At 28.8% G+C, this 15,858-nt stretch overlaps 1 protein-coding gene across 2 annotated transcripts in view; it reads left to right on the forward strand.

Annotated features, from left to right (window-relative positions):
• Nucleotides 1–4,140: 4,140 nt before the first annotated feature.
• camsap1a (calmodulin regulated spectrin-associated protein 1a) overlaps nucleotides 4,141–15,858 on the forward strand; it is a 28,359-nt gene continuing 16,641 nt past the window's right edge. For both annotated transcript variants that reach the window (XM_051092484.1, XM_051092485.1), the window contains exons 1-3: nucleotides 4,141–4,478; nucleotides 7,413–7,570; nucleotides 14,435–14,697. In XM_051092484.1, the coding sequence (XP_050948441.1) occupies nucleotides 7,414–7,570; nucleotides 14,435–14,697 (420 nt within the window). In that variant the 5' untranslated portion in view covers nucleotides 4,141–4,478; nucleotide 7,413. The remainder of the gene's footprint in view (nucleotides 4,479–7,412; nucleotides 7,571–14,434; nucleotides 14,698–15,858) is intronic.

A 15,858-nucleotide genomic window follows, 5' to 3' on the forward strand; every position in this document is an offset into this window, starting at 1 on the left:
GTTCGCGAATCATTTGATTCAGATCAGGATTTCAAATCGCGTATCATGAATCATTTGATTTAGATTGGGACTTTGGAGCAGGTTCGCGAATCATTTGATTCATATCGGGATTTCAAATCGCGTATCGTGAATCATTTGATTTAGATCGGAACTTTTGGACCAAGTTCATTTGTTTTATCTCTGATTAAAGTCCTTAAAAGTCCTAGAATTTAATTTTCCAGTATCTGTACAAACCCTGATTTATGCTCACCAAGGCTGCATTTATTTAATTTAAAATATAGTAAAATATTGTAATAATTTAAAACAGCTGTTTCTATGTGAATATCTGTTAAAATGTAAATTTATTCCTGTGATCAAAGCTGAATTTTCAGCATCATTACTTCAGTCTTCAGTGTCACATGATCCTTCAGAAATCATTCTAATATGCTGATTTGCTCTAATTTGCTCCAGAAACATGAAAGGAAAATACTACTGTATAAATGTATAGATTAAATCAATAGTCAGGATATAAATTAAAAGACATATTTCAAATTAAGCACCGTTAGGCACCAGTTCTCATTGTTTTCCTATATAGTCAGGCAGTATTTTTTACATTTTGTTGTAAAATATCTAATTTTTTTATAAATTCACTAAAAAAAGAACACCCAATGATGAAGTATTATTATGTAAATACAGTATTAATGTTTCAAATAGCCATAGTATGTTTCAACATCTCACTCACAGGCTACATTTGATGTGGTTATTTTTAAAAAAGGCATTTGACCCTAAAGCATCTGTGAATAGATGAGTGTAAATGCTTTTCCCAGATTCAAGAGGAACCCGTGACATTCGCTGAATTAATTTTTCACTGCTTCACCTCTGCTATTTAAAGACTGAACGAGGCTCATGATTCACCTGTGACCCTCCATTTACAACCTGGCAAAGTGCACTTGCGAATATACATCTAAAATTAAAACTACACTATAAAATATGAAACCTTTTGGTTTTCCAGGCTACTCATCCATTAAAATAACTTATTTTTGTTCTGTTTGTTCTGTTCCCAACAGTGCCTCTGCCCCTGTGTGGCTCTGTTTAATCGATTACACCCATGCAGTGAACTGGAAGTGTCAGATTAATTGACATACATCAAAAAGTGTTTGTTGACAGTCTGGGTGGAGATGCATTAACCAAAAAAAAAAATCAAATTTGCAGAAAATGTACTCACCCTCAGGCCATCCGAGATGTAGATGAGTTTGTTTCTTCATCAGATTTGAAGAAATGTAGCATTACATCACTTGCTCACCAATGGATCATCTGTAGTGAATGGGTGCCGTCAGAATGAGAGTCCAAACAGCTGATAAAAACATCACAATAATCCACAAGTAATCCACACCACTCCAGTCCATCAATTAACATCTTAAGAAGCCAAAAGCTGCATGTTTGTAAGAAACAAATCCATCATTATGACATTTTAACTCCAATTCTCATCAAAATAAGAGTTCATAATCAATAATACAGCTTCCTCCAGTGCTTGATTTGTGCATATTTCTCTCCTAAATCAGAAAAGACGACTTTTTCCCTGAAGAAGGCAATATTATGGACAGCTGGAAGCAACGCTTTGAATTTAAAAACGTCCTAATGATGGATTTTTTTCTTTAATGGACATCATATTTGGTTTTTAGACTTGGCTAATCGTGTTCAATGCATCAGACTTAAATTCAGATCATCTTTCTCTCACATGTAGTCAACAAACACTAAAGATCATCAGTCACCTGTCATGAATCGATGCTTCCCAGCATTCTCAGCAGGGGTGAGGTTAAGAATCCACGAGGGATTTGGTCAATAATAACCCCAGTCAGATGAGCTGATGCTGTCCTGCTTCGCCCTCACAGTGACTAAAGGCAGCATTTTACTCTCATCAGCTGCAGGCGGCGCTGTAGAGCCGAGAATTTTTCAACGTGAAAGTAGCCTTTTTTTTCAATGTATTATTTTTAATATTTTGTCCTTTATTGTTCTTGATATTATTATAGTCATGTACTTATTATAAAGTATTTTGGCATTAATAAAAAAAAAAGGCAAGGTGAATACCAGATTTTGAGATGCACACCTGTACTGTGATGTAATATCATTTAGATGGACAAATTAGAAAGTACAGATATTTTTATTATTAAAAATATATATAAAAATTTAAAAATATATAAAATATATTAAAATCAGTTTGAGTACATATCATATACCAAGATGTTCTAAAAATGTATGTTTTTATTTTTATGAACCTTCAACTCAAGTTGCTATTTGTGGAAAAAGTTAATGGTAAAAATTAGTGCTGGGTTAATCTATGTATATTTTTATGTATTTATAAACTGTGTATGTTTATTATGTATATATAAAGACACACACACAGTATATATTGTGAAAATATTTACATGTATATATTTATAGTCATATTATTTATATTATATATAAATATATTTAAAATATAAACATAACATATTTTTTCTTTAATATATATGTGCATGTGCGTGTATTTATATATACATAATAAATATACACAGTGCACACACATATATTATGTACACAAAAACTTTTATTTTGGATGTGATTAATCGCAATTAATCGTTACCCAGCACTAGATCAAATCAATAGTCGAGGTATCAATTAAAAAAATAAAAAACACATACAGCAAATTTTACAAATATTATTAAATAAAAAAAGTCATAACTGCAAGGGTAACACTTTACAATATGGTGTCATTTATTAACATTAGTTAACGTATTAACTAACTTGAACAAACTATGAACAAAACATTTATTACACTATTTATTAATATTCGTTAATGTTAGTTAATAAAAATACAGTTGTTCATTGTTAATTCATGTTAGTTCACAGTGCATTAACTAATAGTGATGGTATTTACCATGGTACAGATGTGCAGCAGTGCTTAAAAAAATATGTTTTGTGCAAGCTGACTATTTTATGCTAAATCAAGTATGTACAGTTAAAATATCTATATATATATATATATATATATATATATATTCTTTTTTTGTTCTTTTTTTTTTTTTTTACATACATACTTGATTTAGCATAAAATAGTAAGTGCTGGAGGTAAAAAGTGTATTTATTGCTCTCAGCCAATATCTGATATTATTATTATTATATGCACTTTAAGAGTTTATTTGCAAAAACAGATAACTCCGTTTATAACAGTTTCATTGTGCATTCCCAATTTAACTCAGTCAAACTGCAGGTGGGTTATTTTAAAGTAAAAATAACAAAAAAAAAAAAAAAAAAAAAAAATACAGCTAACTAACACAATAAAGCACAAGAAAAACATGATAACATAATTTAAAAAAACATTTTTTTATCATTTAAAAATGATGTTAACAAACACAACTTTAATGCATTAGTACATGCTGAAATTCACATTAACTAAGATTAGTAAATGGTGTAGAAGTATTGTTCATTCTTAATTCATGTTAACTAATGTAGTTAACTAATGTTAACTAATGAACCTTATTGTAAAGTGTTACCACTGTAAGTTTTCATTGTTTTTCTATAGTCTTGCAATATTTTACATCAAAATACACAAAAATACATTTTAAATAAATAAATAGATAAATAAATATTAAGGAATTATTATTAATAATAATATGTGTATTTATATTAATATTAAATAAACAATACACATTTCGTTCAAATGCAAATATTGTATATTGTATACAAAAATAAAACAAACACAAAACAAGGAGAAGAACAAAAAAGCATAACTTTTAACAAATACAAACGTATATAAATAATAAATGACAGGGGATAATAATATTATTTAAACATTAGAATTAGAGTAGGTCCAGTCGGGTATAAATATATCAAGTAAATACTTTTTATAGCTCGCAAAGTATTTATAGCTTTCCTAGTTCAGTTTAGTTCAGTTTATTTATAAAGCACTATTAAAATAACATACCGTTACGTGCTGTGTTATTTCAAAGAGTCTCTTAAACAGCATTACTTCATCAAGCATAAAGCATAAAGGCGAGTTTTTATTAATAAACGTGCATTTGTGTGAAATGTGGTCCAATGTATTGATCATGTGGCGTGTTATCATTGCAGGACGCGCCTGTACGCACGCGCGCATGCGCACTGTCAGTCCATGAGCTTGCACATATATCCATAGTGACAATAACAGCTACGGGCCACGGCGTCTCCCATGACAACGGCAGCCAGACAATGAACGAGCGCCCGGATGGCAGAAGAGACACGAGCAAAAATGTCTTTTTGAACCGGGACGTTTTCCAAACGCGTTCTGTCCGTTTGCGTCACAATTGCTGAATATCTCGCGGCGCGTCATGTAGCGGAGGCCGCGCTCGCTCGCTCGGACTGCGCTGCTGCTGCTGGGCGGGGAGGGGAACGAGCAGACGCCCGCCGGAGCTTCCATTAAAAGCGTCGGGAATATTCACGCATCCTTAAAGCTGGATTGTGGATTTGACGCGTGCATTGAGGTAAATTTCCCTCGGATGGGGTTCGACTCGGTCTGGCGTCTCTGATGTCACCGGTTTTGGCCGCTGACAGGTGCAGACAGATTATATTTCTCTGATAGTGATAGTAAAGCACCTCCGTTCATTCATAATCTCTCGTTTGCTGAGGCTGCAGTGAGGATTTCACGAGGATGTACATGATATTTAATTGCTTTGTGTTTGCGAACATGCATTCAGCAGTGCTGCCTGTCTTTTCTTGGCTCTTGATTGTTCCTCTGTAGCGTTTGTTCATCATTAAGATCATTCATTGTTTGGTCTGATCAGGATCTGGATGTTAGTTGGGGTGTCTGGGCCTGTTTTGGGCTGCTTTGGGGTTTGGACACTGACTGTGTTACATTGTAGGTTTTACAATGACTGCAAACTGTCTTTATTCAAAGGCTGGGCTGAGTACTGTGGTAATACCATGGTACAGTGATGGTATTTACCATGGTACACCACAGTCAAAGAGGATTCATATGTCAGATGTGCAGCCAAAAAAATATGTTTTGTGCAAGCTGACTATTTTATGCTAAATCAAGTATGTACAGATTAAAAAAAAAAAAAAAAAAAAAAATATATATATATATATATATACACTACCGTTCAAAAGTTTGGGGTCAGTACATTTTTATTGTTTCTTTTTAAGAAATTAATACTTTTATTCACCAAGGATGTATTAAGTTAATAATTAAAAGTTTAGTTAATAATAAATAATTTACATTGTTATAAAATATTTATATTTTAAATAAACACTGTACTTTTTAAACTTGTTATTCATGAAAGAATCCTGAAAAAAAAAAAAAAAATCACGGGTTCCAAAACATATTTGGCAGCACAACTGTTGATATTATCCAACATTGATCATTCTAATAATAAATCCGCATATTAGAATGATTTCTGAAGGATCATGTGACACTTAAGACTGGAGTAACAGCTGATAAAAATTCAGCTTTTCATCACAGGAATAAATTCTATTTTAAAGTATGTTAAAATAAAAAACATTATTTTATATTGTAAAAACATTTTGCAATATTACTGTTTTTTTTTTCTATAGTTTTAATCAAATAAATGCAGCCTTGATGAGCATAAGAGACTTCTTTAAAGACTATTACAAGTCTTACTGACCCCAAACTTTTGAACGGTAGTGTATTTGTACATACATACTTGATTTAGCATAAAATAGTCAGCTGAAAGTGCTGGAGGTAAAAAGTGTATTTATTGCTCTCAGCCAATATCTGATATTATTATTATTATTATTATTATTATTATTATGTACACTTTAAGAGTTTATTTGCAAAACCAGATAACTCCATTTATAACAATTTTATTGTGCATTCCCAATTTGACTCAGTCAAACTGCAGGTGGGTTATTTTAAAGTAAAAATAAAAAAAATACAGCTAACTAACACAATAAAGCACAAGAAAAACATGATAACATAATTTAAAAAAACATTTTTTGATCATTTAAAAATGATCTGTTTTTGCAAATAAATTCTTTACTGGTTTCCACCTGTTTTTAGATTTAAAATAATTTTTGACATCTTCTAGTCATGATATAGACACATTGCACAAATTCAGCCATTTACGAGCATCATTTTTATTTATTTATTTATTTATTTTTACTTCATTATAGGATCCTTTTGTCGCTTTTCCAGCTTATTTTTTAACAGCAAAAATTCTGAAATACTTTACTATTTAAAATAACCCTTTTTTATTTGAATATATTTTAAAATGTAATTTATTCCTGTGATTTCAAAGCTGAATTTTTTGTATCATTACTCCACTCACATGATCCTTCAGAAATCACTCTAATATTGTGATTTGCTGCTCAAAAAACATGTATTATTATTATGTTGAAAACAGCAGAGTGGAATTTTTTTCATGTTTCTTTGATGAATAGAAACATTTATCTGAAATAAAAATATTTTGTAGCATTATAATTGTCTTAATCATCACTTTTGATAAATTTAAAGCATCCTTGTTGAATAAAAGTATTCATTTCTAGAATTTCTTTCTCCAATAAATAAATAAATAAATAAATAAAAATTATACTGACTCCAAGCTTTTGAATGGTACAGTGTATAATGTTACAAAAGCTTTTTATTTCAGATAAATGCAGATCTTTCTATTCACCAAAGAATCCTAAAAATGTACAACTGTTTTAAATATTGATAATAATAATAAAAATGTTTCTTGAACAGCAAATCACCATATTAGCATGATTTCTGAAAGATCATGTGACTCTGAAGACTGGAGTCACGATGCTGAAAATGTAGCTTTGATCAAAGAAATAAATTACATTTAAAAATATATTCAAATAGAAAGGAGCTGTTTTAAATAGTAAAAATATTTCACAATATTACTGCTTTTGCTGTATTTTAGATCAAATAATTGCAGGCTTGGTGAGCAGAAGAGACGTCTTTAAAAAACATGAAAAATCGTACTGTTCAAAAACTTTTCACTGTTAGTGTAATAGTTATTATATATTATGTAATAGTTATAATTTCATCCCAAAACTTTGTTTATGCCCCTAATTGCAGGATGTGTCGTCAATATTTGGGTCTGTTTACCTAGAAGAGAAAGACTTTTTCAAAATATTAAATGTGTCTATCCCAAAGATTTATTTTAGCATGTTGATGACTTCAAAGCAAATTCATAATCAACAAAACTCCTATTTTGATTTAACAGGTCATTAAGATAGAATTTAATCTCTACTTGTATAATATTTGCATAGTGACCGTGACTCAAGCTTCAAAATGGACCAAAAAGCACCATAAAAGTAGATCATATGATATTTAATATATTTAAAATCCTCTAAACTCATGCTATAGCTTTATGAGTAATAGAAAAAGGATGTAAAAGAGCAGCATAGCAGCATTAATAGATTTCAATAACTCATGACCACATGTGTGTGTTTAGGATGGATGTAGGTGCGCTTGCAGGTGGGGACGGTGTCCCGAGAAGAGCGGATTCGGTTGAGGGTGGACTTGAAATAGCGCCGCTGGAAATGTACGACTCGGCCCGAGCCAAAATAGAAGCAAACCTCCGCTGGTTGTTCGCCAAAGCGTACGGTGAAGGTGAGTGCATCTCTTTTCAGCAATTCCCCACTTGCAAAAGTGTTGCTTTTTGAATTTTATTATCATTATTATGATATTTATAGGTTTCTCCAAGGTTCCACAAAACCATAGAAGTACCAAGTCCAAAAAAAACTTTTGGTATTTATTTCTTAATTTGTGTTAGGAACCAATACCTTTGCGCATGTTTTTAATATGAAATGCTCTTAACAAAAGAAATATTAAAATAGTTTTGTGCATGTCAGCTTGAGTTGTGCTCTCATTTATACAGTATATTATATATTATTTAAAAAAAGAGAACATTTTACTTATATCGCTATTTGTGAAAAAAAAATACTTTTGGGAGAATTCTACTTATTATATAGATTTATAGATTAAATCAATAGTTAGGCTGTTAATTACAATAAAAAAAAAATACCATATAGCAATTTATGCAAATATTATTACATAAAAAAAATTATAGATGCAATTTTGATAAAAAAAAAAAAACACCATACAGCAAATTATATGAATATTATTACTTAAAAAGTAAATTATAGCTGAATTTTTTATTTAAAAAAAAAACACCATATAGCAAATTATACAAATATTATTAAGTGAAAAATAAATTGAAACCACAAATTCTTATAGGCTTTATGTACAGTCAGTCATGCATTTTTTATTTTATTTTATTTTATTTTATTTATGAATGAATAAATGTTGTGAATTAAATTATATATATATATATATATATATATAATGACCATTAAGATTTTTAATGTTTTTAAAGAAGTCTCTTCTGCTCTCCAATATTGCATTTATTTTATTTAATTTATTTCTGTGATCAAAGCTAAATTTTCAGCATCATTACTCCAGTCTTTAGTGTCACATGATCCTTCAGAAATCATTCTAATATGCTGATTTTCTGTTCAAGAAACATTTTTTACAAATGATAGAAAATAAAGCTTTTATTTAGCTAGGATGCTTTAAATTGATTAAAATGAGTGTGAAGACATTTATAATGTTACAAAAGATTTCTATTTCAAATACACGCTGTCTGTCTGAACTTTCTTTCATCATTGAAACCTGAAAAAATAATATAATAATAAAATATATATATATATTTTTTTAAGCAGCAAATCAGAATATTAGAATGATTTCTAAAGGATCGTGTGACTGGAGTAACAATGCTAAAAATTCAGCTTTGAAATCACAGGAATAAATTACATTTTAAAATATATTCAAATAGAAAGCAGTTATTTTAAAAAGTAAAAATATTTCACATTACTTTTTTTGTATTGTGGACCAAATAAATGCATGCTTGGAAAGCAGAAGAGTCTTTTTAAAAAAACATTAAAGATCTTACTGTCCAAAAACTTGCAGTGTATATAATGTTTTTTTCCTTTTCCTTATTGCTGTACACTGTGTTCCAGGCAGACACATTTTTGTTTTGACCTATGACATCTATTAAAGTGCTTGCTTTGGATGCTGGCAGTGAGATGTGGTGACTGGCATGGAGAAATAGTTCTGAAGTGGCATAAGTTGTGTGTGTGTTAGGATGTTTGTGTGTCTGTAGCTTCTTAGTCAGCAATTTTCACAGTCCACAGTGACCACAGCTCTATACTGACCACGAGAGAGCTTTGGAAAGGACCGGACGTCCTCTCAGTGCTCTTGAGTTGAGCAGACCCTCTGGAATAAATGATTGTGATTGATGCATGAACGTTTTTGCTGGTGAAACTCACTGTGTATTTGATACGCAGGAGGAAGGTGGTGATGATGATGGTGGTGGTGTGTGTTTTCTTCTAGAAGAGTGTCTTGAGTCTAATCAGGGGACAGAAATAACAGCGTCTGTTACATCACAAAGCCTACAGACTGAAATAGCTGTGTGTGATTGTGGGGGAGCACCGGTGTGTGAACGTGCAATGCCTTTTGCTAACATATGTGGCGTTTGTAACCCTGAATGGTGCTGATTTCTTCAGAACAACAACAGAAAACTTTCTTCTTATAGACCATTATATAATATCAGTCTCCATTTAGACTAAAGGTAAATAAAACAGATGCATTGAAATAGAAAAGGCTGATATAACCAATATATGTATTTGTATGTTGCACTAGTGTGTATTTTTTACATTTTTCGGTCTAGACAAAGATTTGAATGCCATGTCAAGTCAAATAGTTTTATATAGTACATATTTTACAAGAAAATATTTCAAAGCAGCTTTACAGAAAATGAGGATGTTCATATTTATAATATTTATAATATAAAATAATAAAAGATTTTTAATGTTTTTTTAAGAAGTCTCTTCTGCTCACCAAGCCTGCATTTATTTGATCCAAAGTGCAGTAAAAACAGTAAAATTGTAAAATATTTTGACTATTTAAAATAGCTGTTTTCTATTTGAATATATTTTAAAATGTAATTTATTCCTGTGATTTCAAAGCTGAATTTTTAATATCATTACTCCAGTCACGTGATCCTTCAGAAATCATTCTAATATTCTGATTTGCTCGCTCTAAAAAACATTTATTATTATTATTATTATGTTGAAAACAGCTGAGTAGAATTTCTTTCAGGTTTTTTTGGTGAATATAAAGTTCAGAAGAACAGCATTTATGTAAAATAGAAATTATAGATAGAAATAAAGTATTAATTTCTATAATTTCTTTCCCCCAAAATATTTTATGCTGACTCCAGGCTTTTGAATGTTATATTGATAATAAATAAAATAAATATTGATGATGATAATAATAATAAAAATGTTCCTCGAGCAGCAAATCAGCATATTAGAATGATTTCTGAAGGATCGTGTGACTGGAGTAATGATGCAAAAAATTCAGCTTTGATCACCGGAATAAATTACATTTTAAAATATATTCAAATAGAAAACCATTACTTTAAATAGTCAAAATATTTTAAAATTTTACTGTTTTTACTGCACTTTGGATCAAGTAAATGCAGGCTTGGTGAGCAGAACAGACTTTTTTAAAAAACATTAAAAGTCTTTTGACTGGTTGTGTGACTGATGTATCAATCTCTATATAGATTAATTTGATAACTTTGAAATTAGAATTTTTTGATACTCATTTAAAATGAGCTTTGTCATTATTGCTTATAGATCCAAATTGATCTGTAAGATTTCTTTGACCTTGACGACCTCATGCATATGAATGAGGGAACCGCATCTATCTCATTTGACTAATGTTTTATATTCATAATATATGTGCAATGCATTGTCTGTGTTTGAAATCCCATGCACACTGTCACACATTGTAGCTTTTAAATCAACAAATCTGAATGTAAATGTTCAGTTGCATGCACTATATTTCAGAGTAATGCTGGGTTATGGTATTTGACTGATTGTCCTTTCTCTGAGATATTCAAGGTCTCAAACCTGAACCTGCCTCTTCAGCTAAAGCAAAGATAAAGACTATTTGATGTGAAATTGCGGGTTTATGTGGAGTTTTGCTCTGAAGCTCTTTGTCCAGTGTTGAAGGTGTGGTCAGATGTCATTGTGAGGGAAACCCTCAGTGTGTGTGACCCATTTCTGACTGTCAGCCTTTATTTATTAATGAAAAGTAGTGCACACATACACACACAGGAGCCTGTCTGTTGTGTATGTATGTTTTTTGTTTTTAATATTATGTTAATCGTAAAAAATATTTATTTGATTAATGATTTATTTTTGTTGTAGTATCTTTAGATATTATTATTATTATTATTATTATTATATACAGAGTATATTTAATATTGCACATATATTGCAATATTTTTTTTACATTTGTGTACAGAATTCATTATTATTATTACTATTATTATATATTTTTTATTATTATAAAATGATAAAAAAAATATAATTTTTTTGTTATACAATCATTGAATCTTGTGTATATACAGAATATTTTTAATACTTAATCATACATTATTATTATTATATACAGAGTATATGTAATATTATCTTAGTTTAATATTAGTTTAATATAATATTGTACAATATTTTTTGTAATTTTATGTATACAGAATTTATTATTATTATTATTATTGTTATACAATATTTTTTTTATTATTATTATTATACAAAATTTGTGTAGTATTATAAAATAAAAATATTTTTTTGCTTATGTAATCTTTGGATCTTGCTGTATATACAGAGTATATTTAATACTTAACCATACATTATTATTATTATTATTATTAATATACAGAGTATTATATTATTATTATTCATATAATTATTAACAATGTATTAACGTTTTAATACATATTTTCTGAAATATGTTCCAGGGAAAAAAAATGTTCCAGAATTTATTTTAAAATTATATTTCAAATGAAAAATATATTTCATATTTAAAAAAAAAAAATTAACATTTTAAGATATTTAATGTTTTTTTATTTGTAATTTTACGTATACAGAATTTATTATTCTATTATTTATGTTATTTATATACTATTCTATTTATTAATATATTATTATTATTATTATTATTACTATTATTATTATTATACAATATTATATTTGTTTATTATTATAAAATAAAAATATTATTTTTTGTTATATAATCTTTGGATCTTGCTGTATATACAGAATATATATATATATTATAAATATTTCATGTTTTTACAAATATTTTTATTAAGATATTTAAGGGATGTCTTCATTGCAAAAGATGAAACGTGTGGTTGAGTGCGTATCTTAAAAGAAACTGCATGGCAATCTGAATGGTCTTGTAAGACATTTTTAATGCAGGTTGCTCTGTACAAACAGTGCAAATTCACTGATTTCAACAGAAACAGTGTTTTGCAAAGAGTTAAAATGTAGGGGAAAATTTCAAAGAAAGATTGGTTATGTAGACAAACTTAATTTAACTTTTGCTGCATTGTACTGTAGTTGGATGTTGGCATTTGTTGACCAGTTACAAGATGGACAAGTCCAGTTTTCCAGCCTTAAAAGGAATCTCACACATTCCCATCACACGTGCATACATGCACAAACACACACACAGACACAGACACATCTCATCAGGGGTTATTAGACAGTCGGCCACTGTTAATCTTCCTCAGGCTTTAATCTGACTGGTTGACCTTTGACCTCCTAATGTAACGAAACCTCAGAATGACCTGAGGTGGAGTGGGAAAATATGCAAACAAACAAAAAATCTACCTATAAGAGAAAAATAGACAATTTAAAAGAAAAGTGGAGATTTGCATTTACACTGATAATAAACAGTGGCTGTTTTCCACCTGCTGTGCTGTCAGCATTAACTAAAGCTGCTTATCATCTTGACCACGCTCTCTTCTCACGTCTGAATCACACACACGAGGTCAAACACGCCAACAAATGAAATAAACATTGTCTCGTCGTTTAGCCGCATTAGCTTAGCAGTTAGCTATAATTAGCCTAGCGTGAAAGACGTGATGTCACATTGAGACGCCTGATGTCATGTCTTTCTGTGAATGTGTTTGTGTTGGTTGTGTCTGATTCAGCTAGCGTGTTAGCCATTTTAGCGGATAATCTCAAAATCACTTTTCGTGTTTGGTCTAACATCTTTGTCTTACAATCTTTTTAGTACAGTCTTTCTACAATTCTTCCAGTCTGATTTTTCAATACTCCACTTACAGTTTGTTAATAGCTAGAGGTCACATTTTACCTGAAATGTAAAAAAAAATTAAAAATAAAAAAAGTTTACTTTTTTAGAACAATTTAAGTATGTTTTTTTCTAAATTGTTTTATATTTTTATTATCTTATTTATATTTTTAATAAGTATTTTAATAAGTATTTTTAAAGTTTTTAAAGTATTTTTTTCTATATTTTTTCTGTATTTAAAAAATGTTTTCTAAAATAATTTAGAAGATAATTCGTGTGTTTGTGTTTATACACACAGAAACAAATTATATTTATTATTTAATTATTTTACATTTTAATCTAACTATTCAAATATCAACATGCATTTTTATTTGATTTTTTTTAATTAAATTTTATATATATATATATATATTTTTTTTTTTTTTTTGTTCTTGAAGTATTTTTTCTGTATTTTCTATACATAAATGTATTTTCTAAAATAATTAACATTTAAACACAGAGACAAATCTGTCTGTTTATTATCTAATAATTTTCATTGTAATCTAATTATTAAAATATAAATATGCACTGATATTTTTAGGTAAAGTTTTTGGGGTTTTTTTGTGTGTGTGAAATTATTATTAATATTATTTTATTATTTAAAAAAAATAATCTATATAGTTTTTAATTGCAGTTATTTTAGTGCTTCAACTAAATGAAAATGAGAAATATTTTCGTGGCAACTAACTGAAATAAAGTAAGTATTATAATTTTTTTTTTTTTTTTAATTTCTTTTAAAATATTTTTTTTAAATGATTTTAGTTAACAATAACAATCCTAATTTTAATATAATAATATAATTACTAATATACATTAAAAATATTAAATAGAATTATATATACGAGTGTGCATATGTATAATATATACCACAACACAACACAACCACACCACTAAATCACTAAAACTTCACCTAAAATTAAAAATTAAAATTTAAATTCAGAATCTTAACAAAAAACTCAGTTCATGTTGATATTTTAATAATTAGATTAAAATTTAATTATAAAATAATTATATAATAAATAGAATAGGTTATAATTATTTTAGAATATTTTGTATACATGTAAAAAAAAAAATAAATAATAATATATATATATATATATATATATATATATATATCAATAAATTAAGAAATATTTAAAATATAAAATACATATACAAATAATATATATTAACAAGTCAGTAGGGCTACACAGGTTGTATCAGGTTGTTATAAATCTGTATTTTTGTATAACTCTCTCTCTTTGTGTGTGTGTGTGTCTCTGACAGAGCACATCCCGACGGACCTGCGAGACCCGTTCTACACGGATCAGTACTGCGTGGAGCACATAAAGCCTCCGGTGCTGTCGCTGCTGCTCTCCTCAGAGCTGTACTGCAGGGTGTGCGGGCTGCTGCTGAAGGGCGACCAGGCGTCTGCGCTCACCTCTCATCAGGCCGTCATCCAGACGCTCGCACGCCGCGGGATATGTGTCAGAGAAGCAGACGACACGCCTGTCTCCCACGATGACCTCTCCTCCACCCCCATTAAGATGGTACGATTTACACCTTTGACTTCTTACCTGATGAGGTTACAGTGTGTGTCTAATAGAGCGCAACAGTTCACCTTCAGAAGTCCCATTTGGGATCAGTAAGATTTTGAATGTATTTTAAATATGTCTCTTCTGCTCATTAAGGCATGTATGTAATCAAAAATAGAGAAAAAAAAAACGATAATATTGTGAAATATTGATACAATTTGAAATAGCGGTTTTCTGTTTTAATACTCTTTGAAATGTAATTTATTCCTGTGATCAAAAGCTGAATTTTCAGCATCATTACTTCAGTCTTAAATGTCACATGATCCTTCAGAAATCATTCTAATATGCTGATTTATTAGTAATGCTGGAAACAGTTGTGCTGCTCAATATTCCTGTGATGCTTTTTTTCAGGATTCTTAAAAAAAAAAAAAAAAAAATTGAAATATTTATTATCACTTTTTATCAATTTAACACATTCTTGTGGAATAAAAGTGCTCAGCAATTCAGCTTTGCATCACAAAAGTAAATTCTATTTGAAAATATATTAAAATATTTTATATTTATATTAAAATCGAAAACCACGATTTTAAATTGCAATAATATTTTTCTGTATTTTTAATCAAATAAACACAGCCTTGATGAGCAGAAAAAAAACAATATTTTGAATGGCAGTGTGTATATGAAAATGGGAAAATAACTAAAACAAAAACTAAAATTAGATTTAATTAAAATTATATAGACATTCTTTAAAAAAATCCCCAAAACTAAGAATAAAATTTCCATAAACTTTAACTAAAAATAAAATAATACAAAATATAAAAATGAAAATGTATTCAAAATAATACAAATTTTAACAGTCTCACTTATACTAATATATATATATATATATATATATAATTATTATTATTATTATTATTATTTATTTTTTTAATGTAAACAAAAATTTTAAATGGCGCCTTGGCAAATGACTAAAATAAATATGTTTAAGATGAAATATTAAAATTACTTGCAACAAAAAGTATAGTAGAAAAAAAATATAAAAAATTATAAAAAAGACAAAAGCACGTAAATTACTAAACAAAAAATTTACAATTAAAATATAGCTAATTCAACATTAATAAACCACACACACATATATAGTAATAAACTACATTGTGAATGTATTTTAATATAAAA

This window comes from Labeo rohita, chromosome 21 (assembly GCF_022985175.1).
Source record: "Labeo rohita strain BAU-BD-2019 chromosome 21, IGBB_LRoh.1.0, whole genome shotgun sequence".
In the NCBI taxonomy this organism is placed as follows: domain Eukaryota; kingdom Metazoa; phylum Chordata; class Actinopteri; order Cypriniformes; family Cyprinidae; genus Labeo; species Labeo rohita.